General features: G+C 51.6%; 1 protein-coding gene across 2 annotated transcripts; it reads right to left on the minus strand.

The window, feature by feature from the left end:
• Positions 1–407: 407 nt before the first annotated feature.
• ITGB7 (integrin subunit beta 7) lies at positions 408–17,040 on the minus strand. Of its 2 annotated transcripts, none has more exons than XM_059403220.1 (16): positions 16,961–17,040; positions 9,466–9,601; positions 8,632–8,835; positions 6,744–6,945; positions 6,497–6,667; positions 5,486–5,727; positions 4,980–5,138; positions 4,571–4,666; positions 4,340–4,429; positions 3,321–3,467; positions 2,806–2,999; positions 2,211–2,434; positions 1,747–1,966; positions 1,400–1,608; positions 933–1,090; positions 408–677 (listed from the first exon to the last, which is right to left on the minus strand). In XM_059403220.1, exons 3-16 carry the CDS (start codon positions 8,830–8,832, stop codon positions 597–599), a joined length of 2,394 nt encoding a protein of 797 aa, XP_059259203.1. In that variant the 5' UTR covers positions 8,833–8,835; positions 9,466–9,601; positions 16,961–17,040; the 3' UTR covers positions 408–596. The 2 variants fall into 2 exon arrangements, with proteins under 2 accessions (XP_059259203.1, XP_059259202.1); XM_059403219.1 differs by having other exon boundaries at positions 9,525–9,601; positions 16,961–17,034.
• Between the last annotated feature and the right edge of the window lie 1,758 nt (positions 17,041–18,798).

Genomic DNA, 18,798 nt, shown 5'->3' on the forward strand with positions numbered 1-18,798 from the left:
TTCTGTTTTCCCCCCAAATGTAACCACTTCAAACCTCCAGCATCCTGGAAACCACTGTTTAAAACTCCCCTCCACAGAAGAGCAACAAGTGCAAGTGAAAACAGGGTAACACTTCTGAATACAGGGGGCGGAGAAAAAAACATGCATGCTAGAACAAAATGAGGCGGGGTACCAACGTGTCTCTGAGTGTGTGTCTGCAAGTCCTCCCATATCAGCATTACCTGGGGATGGAGAAGCGCCCCCCCTCCACCCGCCCGGCAGCCAGCCGCTTACCAAACCTCCTTCCTGCACGTCGGGTTACAGGCTCTCCCAACACTCAGGTGGGAGGAAGGAGCACATGTTTTCCTGAGGCCCAGGCTCCACAGCCTGCTCTGGCCTTGGGTAAAAGCAAGATGACAGCGGTGCTCTGAGGTAAGACTCTTTATTGTATACGGGGAGCGGGGGCTAACCCCCACTCATGAGGTAGGGAAGCATGGTTGCAGGGGTAGGCAGCCCTCGGGTGTCACTCTGAGAATGAAGTGGGTGGTGACTATTCCTCAGTAGTCCCCTTCCAGGCAGCTGAGAAGAGCCCTGGGAGGAGTGCTCCTCCCTCTGCTTCAGAGAAGGGGACTCCCTGCCTCCTGAAAGTGAGGGTTCACAGTGGTCGTGATGGCACTTCTGTAGAGAGGATTGTTGTCCTGGGAAAGGAGGTTGGAAATGATGAGGAAGAGTCCCTGGGCTTTATCTGATCCTAAGAGGCCAACCTCAAACTTGAGCAGCACCCCAAGAGCTGATGGAAGTTAGCAGCGGGATGGGCCAGGGGAGGTACAGACCAAAGTGAGGGGGCGGCCTAAGTGGAAGGAGCCAGGGCTGGGGGGCAGGGGATGGGCAGCAGAGAGCAAAGAGGTCCTAACCAGGGAGAGCCCAGCAGGGTAGGAGGCAGTCTTCCCCACCTGCTTCCAGTTGAGCCGCTGCCACTCCTTCTCAAAGCGCCTGAATTCTCGGCGATCATAAATTTCCACAGAAAGCCGATAAGCCAGAACTAGCCCTAGTCCCACTGCCACAATGCCCCCCACACAGCCCAGCACAATGGTCTGCGTGTGATCTGCTCCTATGGGGAAGAAATAACAGAGCCATGGGGATTGATCGGCCATTGCCCACAATGTGTCCAGCCTCCCCATCCCTGCCTGTCCTTGAAAACAAAGGGAACCCAGCAGTGGCCAAGGTTATCCTCAGTGGCCAAGACCTTAGTCTTGTCCACTTGGTCCATCACCTCCACTTTTGCCTGGACACTCTGCTCTACTTCAACCCCTAGCCTCGTTTCCCATTCTCTTCACCTCCCCAACCTGAGTTTTGAGGCCCTACCAATCAAACTTCCAGGGCTCCCTTTGGCATGTCCATAGCATCCCTGCCCACTTACTCTCTTTGGGTCTGACTCTGAGCACAACCTTGCCTCCGGCTCCCTCCTCCACCAGGAAGAAGAACAGCTGGTTGTCCAGGGTCCTCTCTTTGCACCAGCCATCATCCAGGATAGGGGCGGAAGTCAGGGTCACGTTGAGAGAGTCACAAGCCCTGCTGCAATTGAGGGCCAGGGGGCCAGTTCCAAAGGCCCCACATTCTGCACAGTTCCTGTCCAGTGGACATCAGTAGATTACCAGCTAGGCAGCTGTCACCCACACTACACGGCAGGAAGGAGCAGGCAGATGGGAGTGGCTCTGCGAGTCCCACTGTGCCTCTGCTCCCAAGCCACAGGACTGGAGGCCTCACCTGTATCTCTCGCATGACGTCGCACAGCCTGGGCACTGCTCACAGAGGGCACCAAAGTAGCCCTCCAAGCACTGGCAGCGGTTGCACCTGCACTCTCCGTGCCTGCTGCAGATAATTCCATCGGGACTGGTACAGCTGTCCGTGTCCCCACTGCACTCACACGCTCTGCCAGTGCGGTTGGCGAAACAGTGACACGATCCACATCGGCAGCGGCCAAAGCCTGGGGCAGAGCCATGCTTGGGCTGACAACCACGCTCCTCACACACAATGGGCATCACATGCCACCACAGGCTGCCTAAAGCTGGTCTGTTCCCGTGCATCCAACTCCCTCCCAAGGTTGCCAGCCACCTCCAACTCCTACACCAGAACCTTCGATACTCACCCTTAAGGCCATGAAGTCCCCAGAGCCTAAATACCTTTGGGAGCCACTCCAATCCCTCCCTTCTCCCAAAGCCTGCAGGTACCTCCACAGAGGATGCCCTCGTGTCTCTCGCAGCCGGCATCATCACACTCGCACAGACTCCCGGAGCTCTGTCCGCTGCAGCTGCAGCGGCCACAATGACACCGTCCCTTCCCACTGCACAAGGGCCCTGTCCCATTGGGGGATCGGCACCCAGATTCCAGATCAGGGGAAGACAGCTCAGCCTCAGAGCATTCACAGAGCCGGCCCAGGCGGCCAGGAGCACAGCTGGGAGGGGAAGACAGAGGCAGAGTCAGACAGAGTCAGGCAGAGCCAGGAAAGGGAAGGGTGGGTCAGAGGGCTACCATCCCTTGACCTATCTTTCCCAGGATCTTCTAAACCTAAGATCTCTAAAGAGTGGGAGAGAGACGAGTGGCTGAAGGGATGCTAGTATGTGATTGAGCACCAAGGAGTAAAAGAATGGAGGGGAGGGTCTTGGCATATCTGGGAAACTTCAGATGAAATTCAGGGTGGAGTCTTGGGACATCTGGAAAAAGATGTCTAGAGATGCCAGTGGGAGGATAAGAAGGGAGAGGAGAAATACTGGGCTTGGTCATGTGTGAAGAGCCACATGGCTGAAAGGAAGCAGGAGGCCTCACCTGCATACCCCGCATTGTAGGAGCCCCTGGCCATCACTGCAGTGGGGAGCCTGGGGCTGGGTGTCACTGCAGTTACAATCACACAGAGTGTGTAGCTCCACAGTCAGCTCTTCTGAGAAGCCAAGGGCTCGCAGCCTCAGAAGCTGGGGCTCTGAGGAGCAGTGGGTAGCTTGGAGAGCAACCAAAAAATTCACCTGAGGACAATATGGGCAGAAATCAGACTTGAGGTCCCGTGTACACACACACACACACACACACACACACACACGCCAAACCCATTGATCATCAAGAACCTATTCCTTAGGAAATGAAGGGATAAGATCATGCTAACACCCATCTCTTAGAAACCCACTGGAGAAAGCCACTCATTAAAACCCTTCCAGAAAGGATGGAGGGAGAACAACCCCAAGCTTTTGCATTGTTCTCTCTGTCTGCCCCCAATCTTTTCCTGCCTGCTTCAATTTCCCTCCCCCACCCCCACTTCCTTCCTTCTGCCTATTTCGGCTGGCTCTCACCGTCTGGTTGGTTCGGACATGGTTGCACTGGCCCCGGTCCCCAGCCTCACCCTCCCTCTTCTCAGGATCCCCACACTGAGATTCGTATGAGATGTGGACCCCCGGAGGGAGTGGAGAGTGTTCGAGGGTCACCGTGGAGGACAGGCTCTGTGGAAGGGAGACAGTGAGTAACCACGTGAAAGCAGGACTCCAAACCCACCTTGTGCCCTCTGCAGCCATTCCAAATTCCACCACAGGCCTGCCCTAGGCCTGCTGTGGGGCCCCTTATAACATGCAGGAGCTGCTTCTCATACTCCCAATCAGGATATACAACCTGAACACGTAAAGCCCTCGAGGGCAGAGTCTTTCAATTGAGTTTGCCCTGGGAAATTGGATCTTGTCTCAGATTTTCTCACTGTGGCTTTAGGATGTGATCACCATCATAAGATGCCTATAGCATGGTTACAGAGCTAAGCTCAAGAAACACTTAAGGATCTTTATGGTTCCTTCTACCTGTAAAATTCTATGGTTCCTGTGAAAAATGCCTCTGAATTATTTGTAAGCTCAGTGAAAGTAGGCTCCAGATGTTACTTTCCTTATGGATCATCTGGGGCACAAATGCCAGCCCTTCTGTCTGTCCTCTGTGTGACCCTGGGCAAGTCATTCAGCCCCCTGTGTCCGTATTCTCATATATAAAATAGGGATGCTAATCGTTAGCAAACAGGGGTTCAGCGGGATAAGTGGGAAGGCAAGCAGCATGAGCACTTAGGACAGTGTTTGGCATGAAATACTGGCTCAATGAATGTTCCTTTCCTTCCTTGCCCAGAGCAGGGCTCTGTGTTTCACATAAGCCAGATACTTCAGATGTACAAGTGTCAGCCCAGCTGAGTGAATGATTAATGACAGCCATAGACAAACTGTAGGTAAGAGCCGTGGGGGGCTACACCGAAAAGCGATCAGTCCTTCTCAGTTCTGTCACCTCCCCAAAGGCCCCTTTCCAGGGCCTGCATTCACCATGCTGCCCAGTCCCAGCCCCTTACCTTATAAGCATCCATGATGAGCTGCACCACGTTGCTGGAGTCCTCGCTCAACAACCCCACTGCAGACTTAGGAATCAGCTTACTCAGCTCCTAGGTTATGAGGAGTTGAGGGAAATGGGCTTCTGGAGGGTCTGGAAGGGAGGCGAGGACGTATGGGGAGGAGGAGAGCGGTCTTTGAGGGAGCTGAGAAAGGCTCACGACGGGAAGGTCCGGCATTCAGACTGCTCTCACCTGGTAAACAGGCAGTGTGGCACTGGTGACGGCAAAGATGGGCTGGATATTTGCCGCAGACAGGGCCTGGGCTACCTGACCCACAGAGGGGTAGTCCTGGGCAGGGGAACAGGGATAAGGTGAGGTCCGCCAGTCTCCCCCACAACATCCAATATGCCCTCTGCCCAGGAAGTCCAGAAACCAGGGTTCCACCAGCTAGAGGAACCCGGGAGGCTCAGCAAGGAGGAGGGAGGGGCTAGGGAGTGGGGTGACATGGGTTTCTGTCTGACCAGTGGAGGGACATGGAGAAGAGGAGCTCCTGGGGAAGAGGGCAGGGTGGTCACTGGTAAGGGCGAGGAGGCAGGGATGGGGGGACTGGGCATAGAGGAGGGGTGGCTCCGATAGGGGTGGGGCGAGGGTAGAGACTCACAAACTCTGGACTGCGACGATAGAGGCCATCGCTGTCCAAGTGGCAGTGCCCATCGCTGGGCATGAAAATGCCACCCAACTTTCCATCCCCAGCTGTGTGGAATGTGTCATCCGAAGTGAACACCAGCAAGCGGGACACATTCCTCCAGCCAATCTGCTCCTGGGGTTGGAGGGGTGGAAGTTAGGCTGTGCACCTTGCTCTATGAGCCAAGGATCTGCCAGCCTCATTCTGAGTCATTTGTGTACCCCCCTGTCTCCAGCCCCCTGCTTTTCCCCAGCCCCTCAAACATGGTCGCTGCTGGTGGAGGCCTTCTTATGAACTAGAAAAACATGCCTCTTCCTTAAGGTACTTTAGTCCAATCCACCAGGAAATTGTTCAAATGAATATGCAAACTACACTGAGGATGGTACAAAGGGCACTCCTAGAATTGGGCACTGCATGACCCTAGGTGGCTGTCTCAGCCCCAAACAGTTCTTCGGACCCAGATGCCCTCCCCACGTCCTCACCTGACAGAGTGCAGCCTGCAGAATGGCATCGAAGCCACCTTCAGGCGAGTCCAGATTTCCAGACACGTTCTGGCGCCCCACCTCCCGCTCAAAGGCCTTAGCATCTCCGGTCAGTGACAGCACATGGCGAAAGCTGAAGGGTGGCTGGCAGCGCTCCAGCCGGGTGGGACAGGGGTGGCGAAGTTTGGAGGACACCGTGCTCACAAAGGGCATCACCGTTTTGTCCACGAAGGAGCCAAAGCCTGGGAGGGCGGAAATCATGAGGGCTGTGCCAGAAGTCACTGGCTAGCTGCAGGGTGGAAGGGCCTCTGCTGAGGACTCAGAAGGCAGAGGTCCATGGAAAGCAGTGGCGGGCGGTCAGGGGGACAGTCACAGAGGAGTAGAGGAGATAATGAGAGCAAGTGCCCCCAGCATGGAGAGTCTGAGTATCTGGCCTACTTGGCCAGTGGAGGCGGGGGAAGGGGTGGAGCAAAAGGTTTGGATCACTGGTTCAGAGCAGTGGGGGATGGAGGAGATCAAGAGGAGGACACAGTGGCAGTCAGGCAGGGTCTCTGGAGGAAGGAGACGGAATAGGGTATAGCCTGATGCAAAGGAGGGCATCCCTTGAATAAGGGAGATGTGAGTGCAGAAGGCACAGCCAGGGACAGTGGTATTTAGCCCTTGCTGGAGGGACACAGATGGGGCTGAGACAGTGGCATCAGGGCAGTATCTGGTAGTAACAGTATCAGGGTAGTATCTGGTTGGTAGATCCACGGCGCCCTGTCTGACCCTGTCTGACCCTGTCTGAACCCCGTCTGGCTAGACTCTGGGACTCAGTTATCCCTCATGTGGAATGAGTGCTCCTACTGGACAGCCTCTTAAATCCCCTCCAGTTCTGTCCTGGAAGATGAATGTCTTTGGGAGGAGAGACCAGAAACCCGTAGCCTGAGCAGGTCTGCTAAAAACTAGGAGAGGGCAGGTAGGGGCCCAGGCTCCCCGCAAGGGAAGGCCGAGGGCCGGCGGGGCGCTCACCGATGCGCACGGAGTGTGTGACCTGCTGCAGCTGCACCAGCAGGTCGTGCCCGAGCTGGCGCACGCGCTCCAGGTCGTCCTTCATGGAGTAGCTCAGGTCCATGAGGTAGTACAGGTCGACGGGGTATCCCGGGGCCCGGAGGAAGCGCACTCGGAGCTGCTGCGGCTCCCCTGGTGGGCGGGCGTGGGTCAGCGGGCTGGAGATGGCACCTCGGCCCCGCCCTCCGGCCCCGCCCCGGGGACTCACCGGGCCGCAGTGTGACCCGCACCCGCTGCGGCGCCAGCTGTGTGGCCCCCTCGCCGCGGGTGCCCGGGCTCAGCGGCTGGTCCTGCAGCACCTCCAGCCGGCCGCGGGGCTCCTCCAGCTCCCCCAAGGGGCAGCCACGCGCCAGCAGCTCCTGTCGCCGGCCGCAGCGCCGCTCCTCCGCTAACCCCGATGCGGTGAAGTTCTGAATCCAAGGGGAAGCGCGTCGGGACTCTGGTCCCCCACGGACCCCCCACCCCAACACCTGCGATCCAGGCCGCTCGCGACCCTCCCCTCACAGTGCCCTGAGCCCCTCGAATGCCCTCCCCTCTCCGTCCCCCCACAGCCACCTCCAAACCTGGTTCTGTCTTGTCTGAGCCCACTTCCTCTAGCACCACACTTACCCTCTGCTCATCTAGACAACCCCCTCTCCCTAGCCACCTACCCTTCTCCTCCCCCGCAGGGCCACAGACTTCCTGTTGAGATCTCAGGCACCTCACTACCACAAGAAAAGGAGGAGCCTGGTCTCCTAGTCCTAGCTCTCCTGCATGCTCAGGCCAAAACGGGAAAGCTGGTCAGGTTAAGACCCAGGCTAAGTTGCCCCCAGAGGGGGAAGGACCAGGACAGAACAGGAGACTCCTCTCCCCTCCCTCCACCCAGCTCCCACCCCTGTGTCTGGTCCCTTGGGGACTGGCTGGGAAGTGGCAGAGGAAGGAAATGGTTACAGTGGCTTCTCAACTGGCCCTGGTGCCAGTCCTAGGTCCAGAGATTGAAGGAGGCAGACTGGTATCTGACTGCCTCGCCCATCTCTGCTCTCCATCTCCCACTGACTCTGAGTATCCTGGTCCTCCCAGATTCACAGGGTGCCTTTCTCCCCCTGCTGGCTCAGCCTCCACTCAGCTTCTGTAGCTCTGCCTTCTAGGGAGTTTGCCCTCATCTCTGATCGAACTCTCCCTCTTCCTACCCCCCAGCTCAGGTACCCACCATGCTCTGCCACTCCATGAGCCCTGTCTCTTTAAGGCACAAACAAAGAACCCTCTTGTTTGACAGGCCAGGGGGACACCTCCTCCCCAGCATCCTTCCGGGCCACTTGGGTAGATCAAGTCTTTCCCCCAAAACCTACCCACTTCTACCTCCTTTCCTTCTACTTTCCCAGCCACAGGAGACTACATACCTTGGGAAGGCTATGCCCATGCACCCGCAACACAGACTCAGAAAACCAGTCATATACTTTCTATCAGGGACCAACCCCCAATGTGATGATAAAGCATTTGGAGATGGAGCCTCTGGGAAGAAATGAGGATTAGTTGAGATCGTGAAGGGAGAACCCTCACGTGGTTGGGCTGGGGCGTGGTGGAATTGATGCCATTATAAGAAGAGACACCAGAGATCTTGTCTACAGCCTGACTATAGGCCAGGGTGAGGGCTCTCACCAGGAACCAAAATGACTGCCACCTTGATCTTGGATCTAGGCTCCAGTACTGTGAGAAATAAATCCCTGTTGCTTAAGCCACCCAGTCTGTGGTATGTTGTTACGGCTGCCTGAGCTGACAAACACTTTCTCACATGTACGCGTGTGCCAAAGCTCACTTTACCTGTATGCAAGTGTGAGTTCCAGCAAGAACATACTTCCACCAAATGTAAGGTCACCAAGTCTTCTCCAGAGATACGCAAATACACAGACACACAAGTGTATACACAGGACACTTGCACACACATGCATGCACACACACACAGTCACACACAGGAGTCCTAGGTGCACAAACTCAGTCACCCATGGGACTGCCAAGTGCACCCAGAAATCACACATTTGCCCACACAATCACGCACAGAGCTCTGTTCTGCACATACACCTATACACAGTCTCCAAAGGCCACAGGCCCAGCTTTACCAGTTGCTTGCACCATGCACAGCTTGGGTGTGAGAGGATGCACTCCCGGCAGGAGGAGGTGGGCTGGCAGGACCCCGGCAGGGATGGATCAGGATCCCTCCATTCTGTGGCCTTCTCGGACAGGGAGATCATGGCATCCAACTCACTCTCCCCTCTGCTCAAGACCAGCAGGAAAACAAGAACTACGGGCAAAGCCACCATGGCCTACAATAGGACATAAAGGGTGACACATGGGTCCTTAAGGAAGGGCCTCTAAGCTCTCAGTCCTCTAAACTTAGCCTGTGTTTGTCATTCTCAAAACTCTGTTCAGGGGTGCCTGGCTGACTTAGTCCTAGAGCATGCAACTCTTGATCAAGCCCCACCTTGGGTGTAGAGTTTACTTAAGAAAACAAACAAACAAACCTCTACCTCAATTCTTTATCTCCTCTGAGAGTCTCTCCCTGTGGATTCAGCTATTTCTTTAAAATGTCAGGAAGACTGGGCACCTGGGCCTGGGTGGCTCAGTTGGTTAAGCAACTGCCTTCAGCTCAGGTGATGATCCCAGGGTCATGGAATCGAGCCCCACATCAGGCTCCCTGCTCAGCAGAGGAGTCTGCTTCTCCCTCTCCCCCTGTTCATGCTGTCTCTCTCTTGCTCAGTCTCTCTCTTTCAAATAAATAAATAAATAGAATCTTTTTTTAAAAAATGTAGGGAAGAGGCAACCACCACACGTGGGTAGGACCCTCAGAGAAGTCTTGTCCCTCCTTTGTGCAGACTTTGCCAGGGCGAAGGTGGCCAAAATGGCCTAACAAGAGTCTGGGGACTAGCCCCCGAAGCACTAAGGTCTACACCCACCAATGTCTAGTCACCAAGATTCCAAGCCACAGTGGAACAGAACCAAACAGGAAACACACCAAGTTCTCGTCCTGCTTCAGTCTCTCGATGGCTGTATGGCCAATCAGACTTTTTCTCTGGGCCTTAGTTCCCACATCTGTAAAGAGACAGTTAAATAAATAATCTGACAGGCCTTGCAGTTTTCATAATCTTGGATTCTAAATGAAGGAACAGGGGTGCCTGGGTGGCTCAGTTGGTTGAGCGTCTACTTTGGCCTCAGGTCATGATCTCAGGGTCCGGGGACTGAGCCCCATATTGGGCTCCCTGCTCAGCGGGGAGTCTGCTTCTCCCTTTCTCTCTGCCTCCTCCCCACTGCTCATGCTCATGCTCTGTCTCTGTCTTTCTTTCAAATAAAGAAATAAAATCTTTTTATTTATTTATTTTTAAAGATTTTATTTATTTATTTGACAGACAGAGATCACAAGTAGGCAGAGAGGCAGGCAGAGAGAGAGAGAGAGAGGGAAGCAGGCTTCCTGAGGAGCAGGGAGCCCGATGCGGGGCTCGATCCCAGGACCCTGAGATCATGAGCCGAGCCGAAGGCAGCAACCCAAACCACTGAGCCACCCAGGCGCCCCAGAAATAAAATCTTTTTAAAAAGAGAAAAAACATTAAAGAAAGAGAAAGAAAGAAAGAAAGAAAGAACGAAAGAAAAAGAAAGAGAGGGTCAAGGGTTCTAAATTTAAGGAAGGAAAGTCAGGGCATAAGAATGAGAGGAAGAGGGGTGCCTGGGTGGCTCAGTGGGTTAAAACCTTTGCCTTCGGCTCAGGTCATGATCCCGGGTTCCTGGGGTCTTGGGGTCCTGGGGCTCAGCAGGGGTCCTGCTTCCTCCTCTCTCTCTCTGCCTGCTTCTCTGCTTACCTGTGATCTCTGTCTGTCAAATAAATAAATAAAATCTTAAAAAAAGAAAAAAGAAAAAAAGAAATGAGAGGAAGGAAGACTAGAGCTAATGAAGGAGTGTGTGAGAGAGTCAGGGAAGGTAACTGACATGGTAGCAAGAGGAATAAAGATTAAACCATAAGAGAAATTTCTAAAGGCCTGGGATAATGCAGGAAGGCAAGCCACGGCTGGTAAACTTTTATCTTTCTTGTATGTTGCACAGAGCAAATATAGACTGAAGAAAGAGCCTGAAAGCAGGGTAATTCCTGGAATGACCTCCAGGGAAAACCAGGCAAATTTCTGATTGTTAAAAACTTATTAATTGTTTGTCAATTAATAATAGAGCCTGGGTGGCTCTATGGGTTAAAGCCTCTGCCTTCCGCTCTGGTCATGATCTCAGGGTCCTGGGATTGAGCCCCACATCAGGCTCTCTGCTCATCGGGAAGCCTGCTTCCCCCCCTCTCTCTGCCCGCCTCTCTGCCTACTTGTGATATCTGTCTGTCAAATAAATAAATAAATAAAATCTTTTTTTTTTTAAAGATTTTATTTATTTATCTGACAGAGAGAAATCACAAGTAGACGGAGAGGCAGGCAGAGAGAGAGAGAGGGAAGCAGGCTCCCTGCCGAGCAGAGAGCCCGATGCGGGACTCGATCCCAGGACCCTGAGATCATGACCTGAGCCAAAGGCAGCGGCTTAACCCACTGAGCCACCCAGGCGCCCAATAAATAAAATCTTAAAAAAAATAAAAGAGAGAGAGAGAGACAAAATCAGGAAGGTAAGGGGGCTCCTGGGTGGTGCAGTCGGTTAAGTGTCTGAGTCAGGGTTTTCAGCTTGTGTCCTGATCTCAGGGTTCTGATCTCAGGGTTAAGAGATAGAGCCCTATGTCCCTCTGGCTCTGTGCCCAACACGGTGTCTGCTTGACACTCTGTCTCCCTCTGTCTCTCTCCCCTGTGTGCGAGCGCGCTTTCTCTCAAATAAATAAATATTTTTTAAAAATCAGAAAGGTAGGGGCGCCTGGGTGGCTCAGTGGGTTAAAGCCTCTGCCTTCAGCTCAGGTCATGATTCCAGGGTCCGGGGATCGAGCCCCACATCGGGCTCTCTGCTCCGCAGGGAGCCTGCTTCCTCCTCTCTCTCTGCTTGCCTCTCTGCCTACTTGTGATCTCTGTCTGTCAAATAAATAAATTAAAATGTTTAAAAAAAAATCAGAAAGGTACATTGCAATGGCCTTTTTTTACAGAGATGGAAAAGTTGGTCCTACACTTCCTATGGAATTGCATGGGACCCCGAATGGCCAAAAAACATCTTGAAAAAGAATGAAATCAGAGGTCTCTCACATCTTTCAAGCCTTACTAGGAAGCTACAGTGATCAAGACAATGTGGCATGTAGATCAAGGGTAGGCATGTAGATCAATGAAATAAAATCCAGAGTCCAGAAATAAATTCATCCATTTACGGCCATTTGATTTGCAACAAGGGTGCCAAACTACTCGATGGGGAGAGAACAGTCTTTAACAAATGGTGCTGGGATGACTGGTTATCTACATGTGAAAGAAGGAAGTTGGACTTCTACCTCACCACATATACAAAAATTAACTGAAAATGCATCAACGACCTAAATGTAAGTCCTTGAACTATAAATTCTTCGAAGAAAATGGAGGGGTAAATCTTTGTGACCTTGGACTTGACAATGGATTTTTTAAAAAGATTTTATTTATTTGACAGATAGAGATTACAAGCATGCAGAGAGGCAGGCAGAAAGAGAGAGAAGCAGGCTCCCCACTGAGCAGAGAATCCAACATGGGGCTCGATCCCAGGAGCCAGAGATCATGACCAGAGCCAAAGGCAGAGGCCTAACCCACTGAGCCACCCAGGTGCCCTTTGACAATGGATTCTTAATGAGGACATCAAAAACACAAGCAACAAAAGAAAAAAAGAATAGGTCGATTAGACTTCAAAAAATATAAATATATAAATATAAAACTTTTGTGCTTCAAAGAGCACTATGGAGAAGACGAAAAGACAAGCTACAGAAAGTGAGGAAATATTTGCAAATCATATATCTGGGAAGGATCCAGAACGTATAAAGAACGCCTCCAACTCAACAACCAAAAGGCAAACCACCCCATTTTTATTTTTATTTTTTTAAGATTTTATGTATGTACTTGACAGACGGAGATCACAAGTAGGCAAAGAAGCAGGCAGAGAGAGAGGAGGAAGCAGGCTCCCTGCCAAGCAGAGAGCCCAATGTGGGGCTCAATCCCAGGACCCCGAGATCATGACCCAAGCCGAAGGCAGAGGCTTTAACCCACTGAGCCACACAGGTGCCCCTAACCACCTCATTTTTATTTTTATTTTTTATTTTTTTAAGGATTTTATTTATTCATTTTACAGACAGAGATCACAAGTAGGCAGAGAAGCAGGCAGAGAGAGAGGAGGAAGCAGGCTCCCTCCTGAGCAGAAAGCCCGATGTGGGGCTGGATCCCAGGACCCTGAGACCATGACCTGAGCTGAAGGCAGAGGCTTTAACCCACTGAGCCACCCAGGCGCCCCCTAACCACCCCATTTTTAAATGGCAGAGGACTTACGTAGATATTTCTTTGAAGAAGGTAGACAAATGGCCAACAAGCACAGAAAAAGATGCTCAACACCATTAATCATCAGGGAAATGCCAATCAAATACCACAGTGAGATACTACTTCATACCCAGTAAATGGCTACATTAAAATTTTTAATATATATATTTTTAAATTTTATGTATTTATTTGACAGAGAGAGATCACAAGTAGGCAGAGAGGCAGGCAGAGGGAGAGAGAGGGGAAGCCGGCTAGCAGAGAGCTAGACGTGGGGTGGGGCTCGATCCCAGGACCCTGAGATCATGACCTGAGCCGAAGGCAGAGACTTAATCCAGACACACCTTAGGCACCCGGCTATATTAAATTCTTTAAAAAATAGAAAAAGGGGGTGTAGAGAATATGGAACCATCATATATTGCTGGTGGGAATGTAAAATGGTACAACAGAATTTAATAAATAAAACAAAAATTTGTACATGAACCTTCATAGCAGTACTATTCACAATAGCCTCAAGGTAGAAACAATGCAAATGTCCATTGACTGATGAACAGATAGACAAAATGTGCTATCTCCACACTATGGAATATTATTTGGCCATAGGAAGGAATGAAGACCTGACCCATGCTACAACATCGCTGAAACTTGAAAACGCAATGTTAAGTAAATGAAACCAGTCACAAAAAACACACACACACATTGTACGATTCAGTTTATGGGAACTCTTGTGACTAGACAAATCCCCAGAAACAGAAAGTAGATGGTCATTGCAGGGGGTGCTGGGGAGGAGGGAAGAATGAGGAATAACCGCTTGATGGGCAGTTTTGTTCTGGAGTGAAAAAAAGTTCTAAAACTAGATAGTGGTGATGGTTGTACAACATTGTAAGGGTACTTAATGCCATTGAACTGAACACTTAAAATGGTTAAAATGATCAATTTTAGGGGCACCTGGGTGGCTCAGTTGGTTAGGCGTCTGCCTTCGGCTTGGGTGGTGATCCCAGGGTCCTGGGATCGAGCCCCGTGAGACAGGCTCTCTGCTCAGTGGAGAGCCTGCTTCTCCCTTTCCCTCTGCTTGTGCATGGCGTGTGCTTTCTCTCGTTCTCTGTCTCTATCGGAAATAAATAAATAAAATCTAAAAAAAATCTTTACAACATTATAAATTTTATGTGCATTTTATCACATGAAATATCAAAACATTTACAAATCTCCCACTCGTATCTCCCATCCTTCCGTTTCCACACCTCACTCCAAATAAATAACCATCACTTTTTTATTATCTTTTGTTGCTTATAATCCTTCTAGGGATTGTTTTATGCATATACAAACTAATATAAATACATATGTTCTTCAAATGGTCAGATCAAATGACAGATTTCTACGGTCACAATTCTAGAATACACGCAGTTTTGTCCTCTATTTTTTTCTTCTTTCAATTACTTTTCTTGGAAACCTGTTACTGAAGAAAGTAAAGAACTTGCTTGTCATTTTCACAGCCATATAGATTTCCACTTAGCACGGATATATCACATTACAGTTAATCTCTCATAGGGATTTAAATTGCTTCTAATTGCTCACTATTGAAACTAATGCTGCAATGGAAATTCATGCACTTATCATTTCACATGTGTGTGAGTGAATCTGTAGGGTATGTCCCTGGAAGAAGGGACACCCGAGTGGCTCAGTTGATTAAGCGTCTGCCTTCAGCTCAGGTCATGATCCTGGGGTTCTGGGATCAAGCCCCACATCGGGCTCCTTGCTCAGTAGGAAGCCTGCTTCTCCCTCTGCCTGCACCTCTCTCTGCTTGTGCTCCCCCCCTCTCTCTGTCTGGCAAATAAATGAATAATTTTTTTTAAGTCCCTGGAAGAGGATTTGTAGGGTCAATAAATAGGTATCACTTGTAATGTTGGCGGGTTATCACTGACATAAGCACTTTAGCAACTGTGTTGGTTTATATTCCCACTAGTGGTGTGTGTATGAGAAAGGCCAACTAAGTCGTTGGCTTGAAGCACCTGCATCTTCCTCCTCCTGGTTCTAGATTCAAATGGATGCTCTATACAGCATGGGGAAGGGGTGGGGTGCCAAGTTGTTGACCTCAGCTGTACTACCACTTAGGACCTCGGGTGCTATATATATATGTATATGTCTCGGGGCCCCCGTCCTGTGCAAGGTCGGCCCACGGCTCAGGCTCTGTAACCTCAACCCTGCTTGCTCTGCACGCCTGTGGTCAAGGAGGCCAACGATGCTGCAGCACAAAGCCCAGTTTTGACTCATCTGTCAAGGCGGGGCCCCCAGGATTGGACATATCCAGAGACCTCAAACCCACTCATTTCCCCTAAAGGGAGCCCTTGGGACTCCCTGCCCAGGACTTGCCAACTCCCTTCTCCCAATTTTCCCTCTTCTTTCTAACTTGAGGATACACGACCTGCACCTTGTTTCTGTTAATTTCTCCCCCCAACCCACTCAAAAATTTGATGACAGGGAGCCTGGGTGGCTCAGTGGGTTAAGCCGCTGCCTTCGGCTCAGGTCATGATCTCAGGGTCCTGAGATAGAGTCCCACATCGGGCTCTCTGCTCAGCAGGGGGCCTGCTTCCCTTCCTCTCTATCTGCCTGCCTTTGTCTCTTGTGTTCTCTGTCTGTCAAATAAATAAATAAAATCTTTTTTTAAATTTTTTTTAAAGATTTTATTTATTTATTTGACAGAGAGAGATTACAAGTAGGCAGAGAGGCAGGCAGAGAGAGAGAGGAGGAAGCAGGCTCCCTGCTGAGCAGAGAGCCTGATGCGGGACTCGATCCCAGGACGCTGAGATCATGACTTGAGCCGAAGGCAGCGGCTTAACCCACTGAGCCACCCAGGCGCCCATAAATAAAATCTTTAAAAAAAAAAAATTTGATGACAGCTTTCTGCTGCTTTTCTCTTCTCCATTTTTTTAAATTATTATTAAAGATTTTTATTTACTTATTTGACAGAGATCACAAGTAGGCAGAGAGGCAGGCAGAAAGAGAGGAAGGGAAGCAGGCTCCCTGCTGAGCAGAGAGCTGGACGTGGGGCTCAATCCCAGGACCCTGAGATCATGACCCGAGCTGAAGGCAGAGGCCTTAACCCACTGAGCCACCCAGGCGCCCCTCTTCACCACTTCTGTACAACTCTTTGTTCTACTTCCTTTTCCCTCTTATCCTAACCATAGAGCAGCAGGACTGTCAACTTTATCCCCCTCTTTTTACAAACCTGAATCCCAGGGCAGAAAGTGACAGTGAACAGGGATTAAGACAGGTAAGACTCATCAAAAGTTGTGCCTTCTCCCCATCAACTCCAGTGGGCTCCACCTGACCCCTTTTCTCTTCCCTTGAGGGGATCTTCTGCCATCTTCCCTTCTTTCCCTCTGTAGTTGTCCCATTTTCCTGGCCTCGATTCTGACTCCAATACACACCCTAACATTTCCCCCTCACCATCTGAGAAATAGAGCATTTGCCCAACCTATTCAGAGCTCCCAAATCAGGTGGAATCCTCTGCTGCCCACTCAGCAGCACAAGGAGGGAAGAGAACAGAGCCATTGGGCCACCATCCCCCAGGACCGTGGTAGTCACTGTCAAGCTGTCACTGGCAGATCTGATCTGAGCACCAGGCACTAGGCACCTGGGGTAGCTGCTGGGGAGTCACACTGGGAGAGCTCTACCTTGACATAATCTTTGGCACATGGCAGGTTCTCCAATGATAGCAGTCATACATTCCCCTACCTTCTTTGCCTCCCTCTCCAGCCCCACTTTTGGGAAACCTATGCAGGAGAGATGGGTAGGGGTGAGGCGGGGAGAGCTTGAGAGACTGGAGGAGGGAACTGGGAAGAGGATCTTAGGAATTCAGAAATGAGTTCAGAGCCTTCTCCAGTCTCAGCCGGATCTTGGGCATCTTGGGGTCAGAGCCCAGAGCCCTATTCCATGGAGGTGGTAGGGAGCAGGCAGGGGTTGGGTTGTAAGAAGAGAGGAGGAAGAGGGCTGGTGCCCTGGTACTCACAGGTGAATGTCACCGAGCAGCTCTTCCTCCAGCAGCGGTGGCCTTTGTGTACTGATCTGGGAGGCTGCAGAGGAGGAAGTGACACGCCCTGGGGTGGGGTGGGGTGGGGTGGAGGAGATTTCGGGGTGGTGGGGTAACTGACCTAGAAGGTGGAGCCCATAGGGGTGGAATTGAGCCAAGGGGAGGGGGTGATGATACAGGGATCTGGAAGGAAGCAAGGAAGCTTGTCTGGCTACCGAGACCCTATGACATGCTGGGGTGTCCCATATTATAATTAACCCATGACACAGCCACAGGTTAATATCTCCCCAGCCCCCAAATTTTACAGATATAGAGGCTAAGAGGAGAGATAGATATTGTGGTTCAGAGGTAAGAAATGAAAATCTTTGCCCAAGACCACCTAGCTAACAATTCGCGGGTATGGGCTTTCCGTCCAGGGCTGCCTACTTCCCAAGTTGGTGTGACCTCTCCACTTCTTCATACAGGAACATGTTAGGAAAGGAAGAAATAGGGAGGCAGTAAGTACCGGGAAGGGGAATGTAAGGGACTATGGGCACTCATTTTGAAAACCCAGTGCCCACTCTATCATGCTGGGGGCTGAATGCCACAGGCTCTGGGGCCAAACAGCCTGAGCTCCAATCCTGGATCTCTCATGACAGCCCTGAGAACTTCTGCAGTTATTTAACCTTCCTGTGGCTTCCTCTCATCGGTCCCAGGGAACTGAGGATTGCCGTGATAATTAAATGAGCTAAATCACATCAACTGCTTCCAAGAGAACCCGGGACAACCTAAGGGCTTGATAATAGACTCCGTGGATGAGAAGGAACACAGTGAGAAGCAGAGAGGCTGAGATATTCAAGGTCCGGCCAGCTGGGAAGTTGGAGATGGACACAGGGCCAGGCTCAGAGAACGAGACTTGGCGGGGGGCGGGGGGGGGCAGTGCCAAGAAGGCAGCGGCTGAGGCTGGGAAAGGCGGAGAGGAGGGAAATGGAAGAAGCCGAGGGTGGGGTTACGGTTGCTGGAGGTCACGGCCGCTGGAGCAAGGGCAAGGATGAAGACTGGGAGGAAAATGGGGTGTGGAAAATACCGGCTTCCAACCCACAGTTGACCACAGGGAGCTCTGAGAAGGAGCTGGACTGGAGATCTATGTTCACAGGTTGGCCTCCTCTGCCTGCCAGAGGGACCTTCTGCATGGCGGGGACTGACTGACACGTCACCACATGTAGACAAGCACCTGTCTCTTGGTGGGTGTGAGCAGCAGGTGGATTGTAGGAGTTTTGCTGCTGGGAAGAGCCACTGGAACAGAGTGGGGGCACTTCTTGGTGGGGGGGGTGCTTCTTCAGCTGGCCTCAGCTTACCAGCCCTTGTACCCTTCCCCCACAAGCAGGGGTTACTATGGCGACGACCCCTCCTTCCCCATAGGCCCTGTGGTTTCCACCACAGCTTCTTTCACTTTCTTCTTCTGCTTTTCCCCACTCTTCTTTTCTCTCTGACCCCCCCATCCCCAACCTCTCTCCTACATGCACAGGTCAACCTCCAAGAAAGGTGGAAGAAAGCCAGGCACAAGGTAGGCAGGGCGTGGTCCCAGTGAGGAAGGTGGGCCACAGAGTGTTTGTAGGGCGGGGTATGGAGGGGGAGTTGCAGAGGAGGAGTGGGGAGGCCACAGGCAATGCGCTGAGGGTGGCGGTGTTGCAGGGGCAAGGAGAGATATTAGGACCAAAGGGGGCAAGGAGAGATAGGACCAAAGGATACAGTGGGGTCAGAAGGGGCAGAGGGAGTGATTTCTGAGGTGATAGTGGGGTCACAGAGCAGGGGAGCTCATGAAGTAAAGAGAGGGT

The sequence above is a fragment of the Mustela nigripes genome, chromosome 6 (genome assembly GCF_022355385.1).
Source record: "Mustela nigripes isolate SB6536 chromosome 6, MUSNIG.SB6536, whole genome shotgun sequence".
NCBI lineage: Eukaryota > Metazoa > Chordata > Mammalia > Carnivora > Mustelidae > Mustela > Mustela nigripes.

Coding starts and splice junctions, on each gene's coding strand:
- ITGB7 (XM_059403220.1), bottom strand. CDS start 8,832: ATGGTGGCTTTGCCCGTAGTTCTTGTTTTCCTGCTGGTCTTGAGCAGA. Junction 1,091..1,399: donor CAGAGTCAGACCCAAAGAGA/GTAAGTGGGCAG, acceptor TCTTCCCCATAG/GAGCAGATCACACGCAGACC. Junction 678..932: donor AGCGGCTCAACTGGAAGCAG/GTGGGGAAGACT, acceptor CTCCTTTCCCAG/GACAACAATCCTCTCTACAG.